Source organism: Phoca vitulina, unplaced genomic scaffold, assembly GCF_004348235.1.
Source record: "Phoca vitulina isolate PV1807 unplaced genomic scaffold, GSC_HSeal_1.0 scaffold25, whole genome shotgun sequence".
NCBI lineage: Eukaryota > Metazoa > Chordata > Mammalia > Carnivora > Phocidae > Phoca > Phoca vitulina.
The window spans coordinates 5,023,048-5,040,740 of NW_022589728.1; the positions used below are offsets into that span (position 1 = coordinate 5,023,048).

General features: G+C 33.8%; 1 protein-coding gene across 6 annotated transcripts in view; it reads right to left on the bottom strand.

Moving 5' to 3' along the window:
- The window catches only part of PCMTD1 (protein-L-isoaspartate (D-aspartate) O-methyltransferase domain containing 1), a 63,412-nt gene that overhangs the window by 7,225 nt on the left and 38,494 nt on the right, over positions 1 to 17,693 (bottom strand). For 4 of the 6 annotated variants that reach the window (XR_004301451.1, XM_032421578.1, XM_032421576.1 and 1 more), the window contains 3 exons: positions 15,960 to 16,062; positions 4,455 to 4,626; positions 2,695 to 2,818 (listed from right to left, as the gene is read on the bottom strand). Coding sequence is in view for 5 of the 6 variants with exons in the window: in XM_032421576.1 (XP_032277467.1) it covers positions 2,695 to 2,818; positions 4,455 to 4,626; positions 15,960 to 16,062 (399 nt within the window). In the remaining variant the exon portion in view is untranslated. The other 2 variants (XM_032421580.1, XM_032421579.1) reach the window with 2 other exon arrangements.

Sequence of the window (17,693 nt, forward strand, 5' to 3'; positions counted from 1 at the left end):
GTGGTCAGAAACACAGATGAAAACCTGTACTTGTGATTGGTGTCTCCAGCTGGAGGAGGAGGGGGCAGCCTTGTGGGGTAGAGCCCTTTAACCTTTAGGGTCTATGCTAACACGGGTTAGTGTCAGAATGGAGTTAGATCACAGGACACCTAGCTGGTGTCCGCAAAGAATTGGAGAATTGCTTGGTGTGGAAAAACCCACACATCTGGAATACAGAAAGAAGTGTTCAATGGGTGGTGTGTAGAGGAAACAGTTTTCCTTTAGTTGGTATAGAGTTTTTTCCTTTTTCCTTTCACCCCTTTCTAAAGGGCCTACCCTGAAGTTAAAGCAGTTTGTATACCTCCCCCCAAAAAAAGAAAGAGGACTTTAAGTTGAATCAAAAGTAGAGATAAATAAACCTGAGGAAAAGTGATAATTACATTTAGTAACTATTTATGTGGGCAATTTCACAGCCACAAAATATATTTGGCAAAAGATTTGCACGTGTATGTTTTCAGTTGGTTTTTTTTTTTTTGCTAACATTCTTTCTTATTTTAACCCCCTATAATTAATGAAATAATGTTCTCTAAACAGAAAGCAATTTTAACAGAAGAGGAAACTTGTTTTATTCTCCAAACATCTTATTAAATTTTGACAAACAATATTTTCAGAACATTTTTCATTCTGTGAAAATTATTCATAGTGAAGCTTTTATTTTTTTACAAAATCACAATTCCTGACTCATTTTTATAAATTCCTATTGGGAGCTGATAATTTTTTTTTTCTTTTTATTATAGAAACTTTCAAGTATACACAAGAGAATTAATAGTATAAGGAACCCCATGTACCGGACACTCAGCTTCAACAACCATCTCTTCTAGCTAATCTTCCTTCATCAACACTGCCATTTCCTATTTCCATCCCCACCACATTATTCTGATGAAAAGTTAGATCATTTCACCTGTAAATACTTTAGAGGCATGATGAATTTTTTTTTTAATTTAGGCTAGTCTTCCATTTTATCCTTTTTAACCAAATTTATCCCTACTCTACATTCACAGTCATGTCGATCAACCCAACCAAGGAACTACCTAGATCTAAATGTATTGACATCCTTAAACTGAGAATGAAAATTACCCATTTATAACATATCATCATCCATGCCATTCATAACTATGTCACTGTAAAACCACATTTACAACCTACACTCTTCTAAAGGACACTAAAGTAGGAAAACTGTCAGATGAAGAGGAATGCTCAGGCTACAACAGTGTCTGTTAGAAAGAAAAACACCTAAATGGCTGATGCACAGAAATCTACAGGGCCCTCTGTAAGGACACTTCTATATCTCTATAGGTACACATCATGCTAATGGTTAAGTTAGGCCATTGTCAAGACCAAACAGTGTCACAGCATTGTTTTCATTACTTCTCTTTAGGACTCTCTAACCAGTTATGATAGGTTAAAGAAAATTGTCATAAATAACCTGTAATTCTAATGTTTGGAAAAAGGAGGGAGAAAACAGTTTAACATGCAGACCTAAGCCATATTCCCCCCACCTACTTTGGTAGGTGATAAAACTGACATTTCAATTCCTAGCTATCTCCCCGCCAAGTTCATCTCTCCATTAGTTAAGAACCTGAACAGGGAAAAACAGGCCACAAAAATCATAAAGTTCAAAAGAGGGTAAAATGAAATGAAAATAAAATTAAATATAAATCCAGGTTCCTCTGAAATAAATTCATTTAAAAAGCAAATTAAAGGAAGAAGTCTACCATGGTAAAGTTCATTTTTGGTACAGAACTTTATTTACTGATTTCCAAGATCACGGTAAATCACAAACCTATTAATACTACTCTCACCTCTTTTTCGTCTTTCAGCTGCAGTAAGTGGATCACTCCCCTCTCCTTGAAACATTTTTTCTTCGTTTCTAACACAAACACCTCTCCTCACTCTCCCCCAAGTGCTCTCATCTATTCTTATAGCTTAAAATGCCATTTTTACATTGAGGATTCTCAATTTATACCTCCCTCACACCCTACTCGACTACCTGATCTGTGCATGCCAACTCAAACATGGCCAGAATAAAATATCTGATCTTCCTACACCTATTTCCAAAATATTCCATTGCCAGTCTTGCAAACAGCAATAAATGGTACCATCACTCAGCTAGCTATTCAAGGCAAAATTTTACATACTCCTTTTTTCTCTACCACCATCTTCCACGTAGTCTACTGTTTTTCTACCTTCAAACAACTCTGTCCATGCCAACACTGATTTTCCCTTTGAGTATAAGAAAAGTCTCATATAATCAATCTTCTACACTCTAGCCAATGAGCTTCAACTACACTGAAACTTATTTCTGGTCTTGGAACAACCAAGCTCTTTTCAGCCCAAATAAAGGTTTTTGCGTTTGCTGTCCTTCTGCATAGAAAATGCCAACAAATTTAATATAATTAATAAATTCACAACTATAATAAATTCACGTTTTCTTTGACCTGCCCCTTCTTTTCATATGTCCATGAAGGAAGCTAACAGCACCTGGTGCAAGGTAGGGGCTTTAACCCGCCTCCATAAAAAAGTTGAATAAATCTATTGAATATATTACTGCCTATTTATTTAATTCTTCATAATTATATAGTCCATTAAACCCCAAGCATAAGAGTTGAACAATCTAAGTCACATTTCAATCAGAAAGGACCAATGATTACTTACGGAGTCCTACAGAATCTGGTTTGCCATTATCATTCTTACTTGGTTGTACAAGTGGAGCAAATGAAACAGCAAGGATGTTTTTACTTTCCCAAGTGTTTTGTCCAGTTCGCATAATTTGTGTTAACTATTTAGAGAGAAAAACAGAAACAGAATAGCTTAATCCTGGAAATGTGATCGCCTTACAGTCACAATTTTGTTTTAACGGAATAAATGCCAGTGGTTGCTATATCACTTGTATTTGAATGCAACCAAATTACTTTCCTTTGAATACTTACCATAAAATAATAGAGAAGGAACGACAAATATTTGCAGCTCAAGAAAGATTAGTCCATGTAAATAAAATATCCAAATATGGTCAAGTGATTCATCATGTTATATTTGGGCTCTGATAGCTTCTAGGGGTCTTATTCCAACCCATACCTGCCTGTGGCTCCCAAAATATATGTCTCACATAGGCTCAGCTGATGGTTAAAGCACGGTATTAATAAAACCATGTTCTCATTACTGTACCAAAGAGTCAACTTCATGGTCTTCCATGATAGTAATAAAATGCAGATTCTAATTCTAATCCCAAATTAGTATTTCACAAATAAATGTAATTAATCACAAGAGGATTAGAAGTTTTACCTACCTGGCAAAAACCCATCCCCAGTCCTTGGAAAAAAATATTAGCTCAGTACATTGTTTGATCAAGTTGAATTAATATCTCCAATTTCTATTATAAAAATCAGTGCATTATATTTGACATTAGCAGAATAGTATATAATTAATATTTAATAAAATACCCCTGGGAAGCCATATCTTAAATGTTTGAAAATGTATCTTTAACAGAAAACAGAAGATTGCTCATCTGGGAGTCTCAACTGTGGAAGCATTCAAGTAACAACATTTTTCTAGGAATGTTTTTTAATGAATGTTTTTATATTATGTCTTTTTAATAACTGACAAACAATTTGCCACAGAGCACAGTGCATGGTAATGGCGAAATCTACTGAGCCGCAAATAACATGCTGTGATGTTAAGGGACCCCCTAGGATTATAAACTCTGAAATGATCAGGCAAGGTCCCAGTTGTCTTACACAATTTATCTTCTACTGTATAAAACACAAGGCATTTTAAACATCTCAAACTTAGGTTAATATGAATACTAAAGATTTTTTTGAAATGCATTTTTAAAGTAATTTCCTTTTGAAAGACCCATCCATTTTCTGAATACCTCAGTATTTCATATATTTATTATACCTAATAATTCTAAACCAGGGCAGGAAAATTGCTGAAAAATATTTTCAAATGAGTCTATGTAGTACTAAATGAAGATTTAAACATTTACTTTTTCTTTAATGGATTTAAGCAGTCCAAACCAAATCTCAAATAGATTCTCTTTTTTATATGTTCAAAGAACTAAAGAATGTTAGAAATTGAGCAGCTAGTAAAGATCATCACATTCAATTAAAAAGCTCCAGGTAAAGAGACTGTATTGTAAGGAAGCAACTTGGCAAACACCACATAGGTATTAGCTAAGCTCTGGTGAAAGACCAAGTCTCTTCAAATCTTAGTATAAAGGATTTCTTCTATACTTTTTTTTTTTGGTTCAATAATTAAGAATCCATTTCAAGTTGTTTTATATAGACAGATAGATAGATAGATGATAGGTGATAGATAGATCTATAAAGCGTACTTCTCTAAAAATCACAATGTACTTTTCACTGATTATATTTCCCACCCTCAACTACTGTGTTTAAGCAAAGGACAGAAGTTACCTGATCTTCTATAGGCATGACTAGAATGCCTCCAACTTTCAGTAATATTTTCATATAGTTTTCATGGTCTTTCTGGACACCAGCTCCACAATAAATTCGATCATACTGATGACTGTCAGATGCTATCTGGAGGCAATTACCAACCACAAATGCAGGTTCACAGAACTCAAATCTGCACGAAAAAACAAATACATTTTAATTCATTTAAACAAAAGATTAGATCTAAAAAATTTAACAAAATTCAGTTCTTTGAAATAACGAAGTTACCAAAATTTTAGGATAAAATGTCATTATGAAATTTGATTTAAATATCATATTTATGAAGTTTAACTGATCAGATATATTGTTTTACTATAGTGCACATGTTTTCAAAACATTAACCTATTTTTTGCCATACTGAAACCTCAACTTAGGGCTTAAAAAAATGAACATAATGAAAAGCCCTTCATGATACCAATCTTGTGATACCCCACAAATGATACATACTAAGGATGAGAATCACAAGGGTCAAGCAAACAAGAAAAGATTCACCTTCCACTGCCCTTTCCAAAAAAAGCTGACAGGCCAGTGACAATGGGAAGGGCTCATGCAGTATTCATCTCTGTTTGATATTTTTGCTATGGCTAACAGCGGAAAGCTTTGTCAGGAAAAGACACCAATGTCCTGACCACACACCTTAGCAGCCACTAAGATTAGGGAGATTTTCCTAATAGATTTTAGCAGGGCTGTGACAGGATGTAACTGCTGCTTTGGCCCCTGTGATCTCCCTATGCAACAAAAGGAGATGTGGTTTCAAAGCAAAGGCATCATATCCAGGCCGCTTGCTCCTGGTTACAGTGTTGGTTCATGGTATATAGTTATGCTTTTACAAACTACCCTATTTAGACTTCTACTTTATTCCTTAAATTTTAACAAATCAGAAAATAGTTTCTAATATATAACATTAAAACCCCAATGCCCTAATAAAACATATAATCTTTTAAAAAACTAATTCACGAAATATCCTTTTACATCTAAGTTGATTAAAGTTAATATGACCACACAGCAAAATCAGGCTATTATTTGAGGATGAAATAATTTATGTTAAAAGTTTCGGCATGCAGTGAAAAATGACACTGATTGAATCATAATCATTTCTACTTTGTAAAACATATCCTGTCCTTTAGTAATTAATAGACTTATTACATAACAAGTTTCCATTAAAATTCACTAAAACACAGACACATCATCTTCATTAATATTTAAGGAAAAGTTTACCAGAATTATGTCCTGTCTTCAGTATCCTGTCTTCTTAGTGGAGGGGCAGGGGTAGGGTGGGAAGGGTTGAGGGGTTGGGGTGGGGTGAATCATCAGTGTATACTCTCTTTTCAACACCCCCACACTAAGGTAGTCCATGTCCCATTATTTCTTTCACTGTAATTGTCTCCTTGCTGCTCACACTTTTCAGGACTCTCTTCCATTATTTTGCTCCCTACTGCAAAGGACAGGGTGAAGCTCCCTTAGAGTACCACATGGGGTTCTTTATGACCCTACCATCAAGTTGTTCTGCCAGATTCATCTCCTGGTTCTGCCTCCCCCACCCCCACCCCATACTATGCTGTAGCCAGACTGAATTACAGTTGACCCTTGAACAAGGCAGAGGTTAGGGGTGCTGACCTCCTCCCTGGAACATCTGAGTATAACTTACAACTCCCCAAAAACTTAACTACTAATAACCTACTGTTGACTGGAAGCCTTACTGATAACATAAACAGTTGACTAAGACATACTTTGTATGTTACATGTATTATATACTGGATTCTTACAATAAAGTAAGCTAAAGAAAATATTAAGAAAATAAGAGAAAACATATTTATAGTACTGTACCATAAAAAAAATCTGCATTTAAGCCGTCCCGCACAGTTTAAACCCATGTTGTTCAAGGGTCAACTGTGTCTGCTTCTAGTTGCTTAGTGGAACTATTGCAAAATGTTTCGAAACCCTGTATCTGTGTATATGCTGTTCCTTTGACTGAAATACCCTTCCCTCTCTTCCCTTGATAAATGCCTACTATCCCTTCAAGATACAGTTCAAATATCAGTTTTAGTACTGAAATCTTACCCAACTCTATTTTAACAGTATCTCATTCTTTCTACTTGCATAGTACACAGGAAGTGTAAACTTACCTAAGTTGGGGATCATGCTTAAATTCCTTTTAAACTCAAGACTCTGGTACAACCTATGATTGTCTAAAATATGGCCAAAATATAATTTCTTGACTTTTAACTAATAAGATAATGTGGATCATGTGGTTTAATCATTCTACCAAAGTCACAGTAAGCATTCTTTAAAATGAAAAAGTTAGACTATTTTCAATGAAGTCTATCTAAAAATATTTATTCTTATAAAAATTCATCTTAAATAATTTAATTTTATGATAATTTAAGTCAGTCTTATTTTCAGGATGAATATGAGCAGGGAATTTATATTTTAAAAATTAAATTATTAAAACCTCTTTTATCAAGTCTGTTAAATCAACTCAAAAATACACTTATGGTTTTAAAAGCTTTCTACTTGTTTCTACTTTAGCTTACAGAACTACTACCTAGGACAACACCCCTGCAAGTAAACAACTTACAGTTAAAACCATTTCTCAGATTAGTGGTATTTTATATGTCCTCATCCCGGCAAAATTAATTAAAGAGAATTTAGTGCCTGATTTTAAAATCAGATGTGTGATTCTGGTCAAATTTCCTTATACTACTAATAAGCACAGTTCACTAAACGAAATATTACTTACTGAGCACCAGTTGTGTATAAAGATTGAAGATACAATGGGAAACACTCATGCCTACATCTAGTGGAAGAGATGAGCATCAAAGAATCGCAGTAATAAAGATTTACAACCACGATAAATGCTCTAAAGGAAAGGAATAGGAGTCCATAAGACTGAGGGTGAAAGGAAATGGACAGACCTGGGGAATCAGAGAAAGATTCCCTGAGAAATGTCAAGATCTGAACGATGAGACAGGACAATCTAGAGCCACATGGTAGCCAAGATGGTAGTCACTAGCCACATGTGGATATTGAGCCTTTAAAATGCAGCTAGTCCAAATCAAAATGTACTGTAAGGATAAAATTCACATGGGATTTCAAAGATTTAGTCCAAAATAAATATAAAATAGCTCAATATTTCTTTTATATTTATGTGTGTAGGAGTGGGTGAGTGTGAGTGTGTGTGTGTGTATTTCAACAGCCACACAAACTGAAGATACTAAAGAAATACCCTTCTACTTATCACCTGTAACTAAGAGCTGCAAATACTTTCTCCTTAACACAATCTTCCCTTTGAAACATTCTCCTGGTTTTCCTACTATGTCTGTGAATATTTCTTCTGAATTTTAAATGTATCTCCATTACCTATTACAGTCCTCAAAATACATTTACTGAGTGAACCACATAAAAAACAAATGTTTTCTCAACTTTTCCACCTGTCAACTTTGAACATAAACCCCAAAAAACCTCAGGACTAGAAGAGAAACTTGCCCAGAAAGTTACAGAAAAAATATGTGCCTATGACACTTTCTATATCAATATGATGGTCTTTGTTTTACTAAATTAATCACTATAAAAAGCCATAACTTCATGCTACAGAATACAGTTTTTCTCAAAATGCAAAAAAAAAGAAAAACTCAAATAATTAAAAAAAAATCTTTGTCTTTAATGAATAAATCAACTGCCCTATAACTGAAAGGCACTTTTTTGGGCCTTTCTGAAGATCTTAAATAAGCCACCATAATTTTAGGAAACAACTTAATGCTTTCTTCCCCAGTAATGCAGATCAAAACAAGTATATTTGCTTCCATTTAGGGAGTAAAACAAAGGATCATTATACTGAAAATCAGATCTCTAAATCTATCAATTTCTACTAGTGTAAATGGAACATATATTTCTAACAAATACATATGGGATCTTTACACTTTCATTTAACATAGTCAATTAATCTCCTTTAATAGAATACTCAAATCTGAAAAGTTAATCGAACTTGAGATGTTCCAAAGGATTAGACTATTTTTAGATACAATATAGTAAAACTTCAAGGACCTAAGTAACATTGGGGAGAACACTGTATATTTTTAAATGTTGGCACTAAAATATCTAGAACATAGTAGAAAATTCACAGAAAAACTGTAACACTACCAATTTAGTGGTTATTAAGAAAAACATCTACCAGAGATACTGTCCTATCTGGTGATTCCTTATTGTAACTATGAGTTGATCTTTTCTACCAGTAATACATGAATCCTTCACATCAGTAAAGAATACAAAACAATTCTCAAATTGCATATTATTATTATATATATATATGTTATATATATATGCGTGTGTATACACACACATACACACACACACACACACACACACATATATATAAATGGGTAATGGATTATTTTTCCTGATAAAGGACTTAGAGATGAGCTTTAGTATTTCTAACTAGGTACACAGTTGAGGATCTTACTTAGACATTTTGTATTCTAATAACTATGGCTTATTTTATTAATAGCATTTCACATAAATAAACCCATGCCAATTCCAGGGCTAACAATATTGTTTGAGAAAGTCTATGATTAAAAATGTTTAGGCCAATGTTTATGGATATGCTCCTACTCATGTCAGATCACACTCATGCCAATATTTACAAAGAACTAAACAACTGAATGATGGCTACCATGTTACCAAAGTAAATTACAACTCCTACTCAGTCTTCCAATGTAGACAGGAAAATAAACATTTTCTTCCGTAGGCTTTTACTATCTTCTGAAAGCTGCAACTCACCTAGGTTTCCACAAACCTCTACAGAGGCAAAGGACATATTTTAAACCACAAATACAACTTGTGTATAATCTGGAAGACTTCAGCAATAAACTAACCAGAAGTTTTCAGTTTATCACAAAAAAGCACTACACTATTTATAGATCTATACATAAAATCTAGGTTAAAAATAGTGAATAGGAAAATCCAAATTCCATTTTTTCACATCAACCACATACTATACAAAACCTGAGAGGGGGTGGGGAAGGCAACAGGTATACCAAAATGGCATTTCCTATGTGGTTATTATTTTATTCATAAGAGTATGATTCACATGTGCTTGACCTAATTTTTATTCTTAATTTAAGAAAGTTCATTAAAATTTTATGTCTGTCAGTAAAATGAAAAGGAGCAATCACTTTTATTCTTTGAAGAAAATTTCCAAAACACAATTTCCCAGATGGAGAGGACTCACACTCCTAAATTACACTGAATTATACCTAACAATATAACTTATCTGTATACAAAATAAATAAACAGTTCTGAAATGTGTGTAATAACTACAAATTGATTCACGTTAGACTTATATAATCGTTTGTTGATTTAAATCTGAAAATCTAGTAACTGTTTTTAGACTCTCTTATGCAGAGGGAAAAATATTAGGCACACTCTTACTAAAATGTACACTAGAAATCATTTGTGGAAAAATGTAGAGCACATATTATCTTGGTTTACAACATGAACACTTGCCCAAAATAACACCGGGATTCTCATCACTTACCTTAGCAGTGGTTTTCTTTATAGGTGCGTGTTGGAATATCTTCGTCTGGAGACGGACAGGTGATTTCCTTCACAGCAGGGACCTTGCCAACTTGCCCATATAATTCTTTTGATAAGCTGCTAGGAGATCAGGGTGACCTAGCCTTGCCCTGCAGCTTCCCTCTTAGACGGATAGTCTAGGTCTAGGAGCTGACTGAGAGTAGAAAAAACAACATTCCCCTTCAATACACTGTTGAAGTGGGGGCTGACAATTTGCACACCTAGTTTATCATGTGCCACAGGATGCTGTCATTGAAAGTTTAGACAATTATTCCAATGGAATAAAGGATTTCAAGGTCATAGGAGAGAATCCTACCTTGTTCTCATATCTCATCCAAAACAATCTGCCAAATGAATCAGAGAAACCTCTTTTTCTTAAAACACTGTCAAAATACACATTTTGGGTTTTAAGAGCTATGACTACTTAGTTTAAACAAGACACAACTTCAAAACTTTCCATTGGGAAGAAAATCCATGGAAACATTATCTCTTGATCTCCAAATGCAGTTATACCATTCAAAAACTCTTAAATCAATAATTAAGCAAAGTAAAATTCAAAAAATCGAAGACGTTACCTTTTCAAGTGTTTTCCCTTCCAACTGCACCAAACTCATCTCAGAATAATTCAAGCATTATTTAAAGCAAAGTGTTAAGAGTAAGTACATACAGTGTTCTTCCATTGAATGAAGCTTTAGGAAAATCCAGAGGATCAAAAACAATCTCTAAATACTTTATAGGAAATGTGCAGGTACATCACATAAAAGTGAGCCTTCAGTATTTCAACAATAATTTATTCTCCTAACAATATCTTTGAAGCCATCCACCTTTTCCCCATGCCATTTCTCATTGATGTTAAAATATTTAACTGATAAATAGCCCTGATGACTATTCTCAAGCATTTCTGTACCACCATTTGAATGTTTGTCATGATTAAAAACTGTTTACCAACCTGTAGTAACTGTTATAAAACTACCATCTGAACATTATTGGTGTATCAAAACATTCAAATATCTGAGAAATATTTTGAAATAATGTTCAATATGTATTTGTAGATAGCAAAACTACTTCAAGTATGCCATAATTCTCTTAAAGATAAAGCAGGATTACTCTAGTGATAAAATTGACAGGATATAGAAGCATTTAATTTTTCCAATGCAAATCAAATTACATGAAAAATGAACCTATAATTAAAGATAAACTTAGGCCACTAGATACTGCCATAAATCAATTAAAGAAATCTTCTAAAATACAAAAGACTATACTAACTCTGCACTTAACTTAAAACTTATACCTCAACCAAAATGGAGGACTGCATTGCCTCTCCCAGTCATCTCTGCCCTCAAAAGTAACTCATACCATAGGTGAGTTTCATTAATGAACATGGTAGGTATGCTTTGTAATAAAAATGCTATGGTGCATTTAAACATGTTAACAGCATTCCTTAATTCTAACCTGAGGGAAGGAGATGATGAAAAAGTGCTGCTTCAACTTTTTTATCTGGGGCTAAGTTGCTTGATAGTAATTCATGGGTAGTAGCTTACTGCTGGGAGGAAATGTTAGAATAAATCAGTGTTTACATCATCATATCTAAATCAGAACTAAATAAAAAGGCTGGCTTAATGAGGTCACAGCCTGTCTATTCCTCAGTTTTCCCACCTGGGCAATGTGGATACCAATATTGCCTCTAGGGCTGTGAGCTAAGCACTCAGAATGAATGGTACGTGGTACTTAATGAAGAGACAATACATATTAGGTGCTATTATTTTTTATTATCTCATTACTGTTTTCAGTACTCCTATCATGACTCATTTATATGACAAACTATATAGAAACAAAAGTCCTCCCTTTTCAAATAGAATGAAAATCTTCAAATAAATCAGACCATGCTGCACTCATTTGGCTACTGATGTTAGAATATTTCCAAAGTCAGCTACGGTATCCTTGAAACGGAGGGGAGAGAGGATGGACTGATCTGTTGTAAGGAAATGGCAGATTCCAGAGCATGCATTCCAGAGAGCTAAGTCAACCTCATGCACACGTACACATAGAAGTACATAAATATTGCTATAAACAAATGCTATACCAATTATCAACTCATTTGCAAAGTACTTAGAGGGTAAAGGTTTATAATTCAGGCTACTTTAACTGACTTACTCTTCCAAGTTACTATAACTGGAGAGATTATTTTGTTTCCTGTTCAAGCACAAATACTGATTATAATTTGACCTTCTCCAAACTTCTGCCCTCATGAAAGCCAGATACCTAAGGGCCTTTAAAACCCAGGCCCAAAAACTTGTCTAGATCAGAGTGGGCTAAAATAAACATATTCTGAAGAGTTTTTGTGTGAAGAGCAGAACAGGGGGCAGCAAACAAGCCAAATCCGGCCTGCTGTATGTTTCTGTAAATAAAGTGTTACTAGAACACCCCATGCCCATCCCCTTTCTTGGTAGCTAAGGCTGCCTCTGCATTACAATGGCACAGCTGAGCAGTTGCCACAGGGATCATTTAGCCCAGGAAGCCCAAAATAGTTACTATTTGGTCCTTTGCTGCAAAAGTTTTGCCAGTGTTTAGAAGGACCTTTGAAATTAAATGTCAGTTTTATAAGGGAATTTCAGCGAATCTGGAAATACCACAGGTAGAGCAAAGGGATAAACCATACAAGAGAGCTCCCCCTTCCTGCCCATCTCCAAATACAGTAAATTTAGAGTAGCCTCTCCAAATTATTTCATTTGCTGATAACAGGAGTACATGGAAACATGGATACATGGAAAGAAAAGTAACGTACATACATTATAATAAAGATTCTTTCTTCTAAAAGAAGAACTACTACTTTCAAGACTCAGGAACCAAGCTTGCTTTATAAAGCACACACAAAAACACACATTTGTATTTTTTAAAAGGTCACCTTACCTTAAATATATATTTTAAGGTTGAGGAGTTTATAGGTTCTTTCCCACCTACTATATTTAGAGTTCATTATGATCTCCAATAGATATATAAGATGCAATTTAAATCATAAGTGATGTAACAACACTTCTGAAAAAAGAACTGACTAAAAAAGATCCACACAAACAGGATAAGTAAGATTGGAAGAGTTTAGGTTTTAGCTATCTATTCTGCATTACACATAATCAAGGATGATCTGGTACTAAGGAATACAAAAATAGCAACCAATTTAACAGAGTTTATTTATATTTGGTTAATTAATATATGTATTTTGATAACCTGTATACAATTAGATATAATGAAGCTGCTTGGAAATGGGATTTTTAAAATCACTTTGCTCCACAAGTCTTTCAAATTCAAAAAATTGACCATAAATAAAATATCATCGACAAACATCAAGAAAAATTGCGAAGAAATCATCAAAACACAAGATAGAAAGAAAACTATTATACCTTTAGAATTTCTATCACCAAAACCAAATAATATAAAGACCAAAAAAGAAGCCCAATGAGTTCCACATCGACTTTACTAAGCTTCCAACCATTCACTACTCTATGCAAAATGAAAGTTTCCCAGTACTTACTACTTTTTGTATGCAAGATACTTTTATCATCTGAAAAATTTAACTAATACTTTAGAACACTACTGAAAACCAGAATAGATAACATTTCCAGAACTAATTTTTTCAGACTAGTTTATTAATGTCTGAATCTGTTTTAAAAATAAGTTGCAACACTTCAGAAACAACTATATTACAAAGTCTGATTATTTTAACTAAAATAACAAGACCACTGAAGATTATAAAGAAACATTCACATCAGTCATGTCACCATATTTTATGATTCATCATTTCATGAATAACAAATCTGTATAACAGAACAACAAAACTCAAGAAATACAAGGAAATCTAATCATTTTACAATTATATGGAAACAATTTTAGAATTTTTTTTTTTAAACTGAGACACAAATATATACAGTCTTCAAACTTATCTGTTATGGATTATTTAATATTTAAATTACATCAATATAGAAATGCTTTGAATAATGACATATTTTACTGTTTCCCAGGACCATGCCCACTTGTCAGCAATAAACTTGAGCTCCACAGATACTTGTATAGAGGTGCTTCAGTGATTCAAGGTTCATCCTTGAGTGTGTTCTGCCTGAAATGTATTACTATCTAACGTATAATAGACCTTATGATAGACCTTAAACACTGGCTTTTACTAATAGTACTTGTATATTTTCTAAGTCCAAATGTATTCAGAAAGTCCTTATGTGTACACTGTTTCAACATCAAAACACATACAATAGGAATTCAATAAATTCAACAAAATTCTACAGCTCTAATAAACAATATAAAAAATATTCATTTCATATCTTAAGCATTTAACATGCTACAAATCATCAGACAGACAGAAACACTAGACACAAAAGGATGGTAAAATTGAATCCCAACTTCTTATCAAATAACTTAGGCTAGAAACTATTTCATTTCTGTCAAACATGTTATTCTTGGAAACAGAATATGAACCAACACGGTAAGCACTTGAAAAATGATTCAAATGTGAATTAAATTTTAATTATTTATAAAGACAAGCATAAATAAGATAAAGGATGGTGTTCAGCAAGTTGATGCAGAAAATTCAAATAGCTTGCTCAAATACGCTGAATTACTTATAGAACAAAATAAACCTGAGCATTTTCCAATTCTCTTAAGCCTGCCTAACTGAGGTCTTTAATAACCCAATTACAATCACACCTATACACAAGACCTCCCCTTCCCTCTCTATAACACTGAGGATTTTGCAGCAGTTTTCTGTTCTTCAACCAAAGTGCCACTTGCCAGAGGATAGACACACACTGGCAAAGGCAAGGGGAGTAAAAGCAAAGAGCAAGGGGAGGGAGAGAAAGGGCAGAGAAGGGGAAGAAAAAGGAAAATATACTCCAGCAGACATGCACAGGGCCTTCTCTGCTTCCTTCATGGCACTGTCTCAAGCCTAAGACTCTCTGGGAAGAAGCCCTCAGCTCTGATTCAGACCCCCAAGTTTCTCACCTCCATGGTCATGGCCAGGGTCTAGAGATGAGTGAGGAAGACCCACTCCCAACAAGCCAAGTTGGAACTCTGGTTTTGTACTAAAACTTTGCTGTATAAGGTGACTGAGTTCTAAGCTAGTGTTTCTAAGATTTTAAAGCTTTTTTCCTTTAAAAATAGGACTAGTTGGAAGATATAAATGCCTTCAAATTTTACATAAACTCACAAGAGTTCATGAATTTTAGCATAAGACACCCTTGCCGCATAGTACTGTCATTGCTGAATTTTAGGAACATTACACACAAGAAGACTCCCCTGCCAGGCTAAGGACCAAAAGTCTGTGCAGTGTTTCTTCTAAGACAAAATAAAGAGTTCCAAACAATGGTTTTCTAAAGAAATTGCTCAAACACAACCCTATCACAAAATAGATCACGGTATTTCTGTGATAACAAGGTAATTGAATGATTTAAAGAAAGTCGTTTGTATGCTAACATGTATCACCCTCATTTTATAAAGAGGGCACATCTATTAAATTATCACTCCAAAGGTATAAAACCAGTTCCAGAACAGAATTCTCTCAAGCCAAGCATCTTTACATTCTATTTTTAGAAAAGGTACTTGTATGATATTTAATGAATGAAACATTACCCTACTATCACTAATAAAGTGACAGTAATACAGAATTATAAGTTATTTATTTGTAATTTACTATAGACTTACATAGAACAAAAATTATAGCATCAAATAATTTTTCTAACTTAATTTCTTCCGTCATTTTATACCACACTGATTTTTGCTGCAGTCAACTGAGCAATTCAGGATCAATAAACTACTAGCACTGAGAAATAGACATGTCATATATTTCTACTTATCAACTGCTTTCAAACCAAAACTATAGATATGAATACTTACTTATCAAAGCTATCACTATTTTTGATGAAGCTCTCCAGTTTTTCCTTGGCATATTCCACCACATCTGAATGAAGCTCAATCCCATGATTTATTCCAAAAGGACCTGCAATTGTAGCAGCAGCATGTTTATAAAATATATAAATAATATGTCTTTACAGAGCTCTTTTAATTTCTGCTCATTTATCTATCACAGGAGCATTTAAAGATGTGCACATCTGCTAGCCAGATTTAAAAAGCTGAATGAAAATCTCACTATTTGCATGGTTTTAATTTAAAAAAGAAGAAAAGAAAAATAGAAAGGCTGTTATAGATTTCTCTCAAGGGAGTAGCTTATCCGTCAGGACAATACTGACAAAGAAATAATATTCCTACATAAAGTTTAGGTTCTTTATCATTACATTTTCATTTATCATTTCTAAAAATTTTATAATTCTAAAATGCCTGAAACCGTAGGCTAACATAGATACTATATAAATATCTCACACCACCCCCCTATATGCTAAATTCCTGGAGGGCCAAGACCACATTCTATGCCTTTTGGAGTTCCCAAACTCTAGCAGAATGTGGCCATCAAGACACTTCATTGCAGAGCTGATCTTACTCTCCTGTTTTAGCATATTTCACACTTCACTTAGTATTTCTTTTACCCATAGCCATGGATAAGTGACATCATAGGAATGAAGAAAAGGAGAGAGCGAGCCCGGGAGATGGTCGACAGATGGTACCCTGGTATACTCGCTGAGAATATGACCAAACAGGATTCACATTTCCTAAAGCTACTGTGCATTATTGCCTGCCCCATGATGCACATGAAAGTAACACCATCTCATCTAGTTAGGCTAATTGCTTTTGAACTTCCAAAACTGAGCCAAACAGGGTTTTCCACTCCACATTTTTGTTATATTTTTGTTTTATTTTGAAATTGGTCTCCTAGGAAAAAGTATGTGTATGTTTATTTTCTCTCTTACACATACATATTTTCTGTATCTTGTATCTTAAGAACTAATTAACTCGATATGCCCCCTAGTGAATGTCATTAAAAATACAATAATATGGTGGAGTTCTACTGACCTCTAAAATTTTTTAAATAATAAAAGACAGTCATCAATTACCACGTTTGAATGTTCAGAGGGCACATAAAAAAAAAGTGATCTAGAACTACCCAAATTATTAAAATTAAACCAAAATGTTTGGAGACTATCTTCAAGCCAAAATCAGATGATGCTTTAACCTACTACATTTCTATCATATTGCATTTGATTAGTATTATTAAAAAAAAAAACTGGTTCTACTTGAAAAATGTATTCAGATAAGAAGGGTAAATAAAAAGGTACTGATCTGTCAAAATACAACAGATAGAATTAACTCCCTTTGCAATGTTTTTATATTTTTAAAGCAAGTTATTCTGATTGATGCAATCTTAATGTTTTGATTTGTTTTCTGTCTCCTTACGATGGAACTGTTGCTCTTCATCTGAAAACTAGAACATCCATCTGATAGCATTTAAGACCTCTCGTAATTCCTTATTTTATCATAAACTGAGTCAAACAAAAATTTACTGTTTTCAAAAATAAAGTGGCTAAAAAATAAACTTACAGAAGAACACACGGTGACGTCTCTTTTTAATTTATATGGAATCTGAATATTTCGATAACTTGAATTTCCATAAGGAAACAAAGAATGTTAGGAAACACTGAATAAAGTTTTCCTCATTAAAAAAACTCAAATTAAACC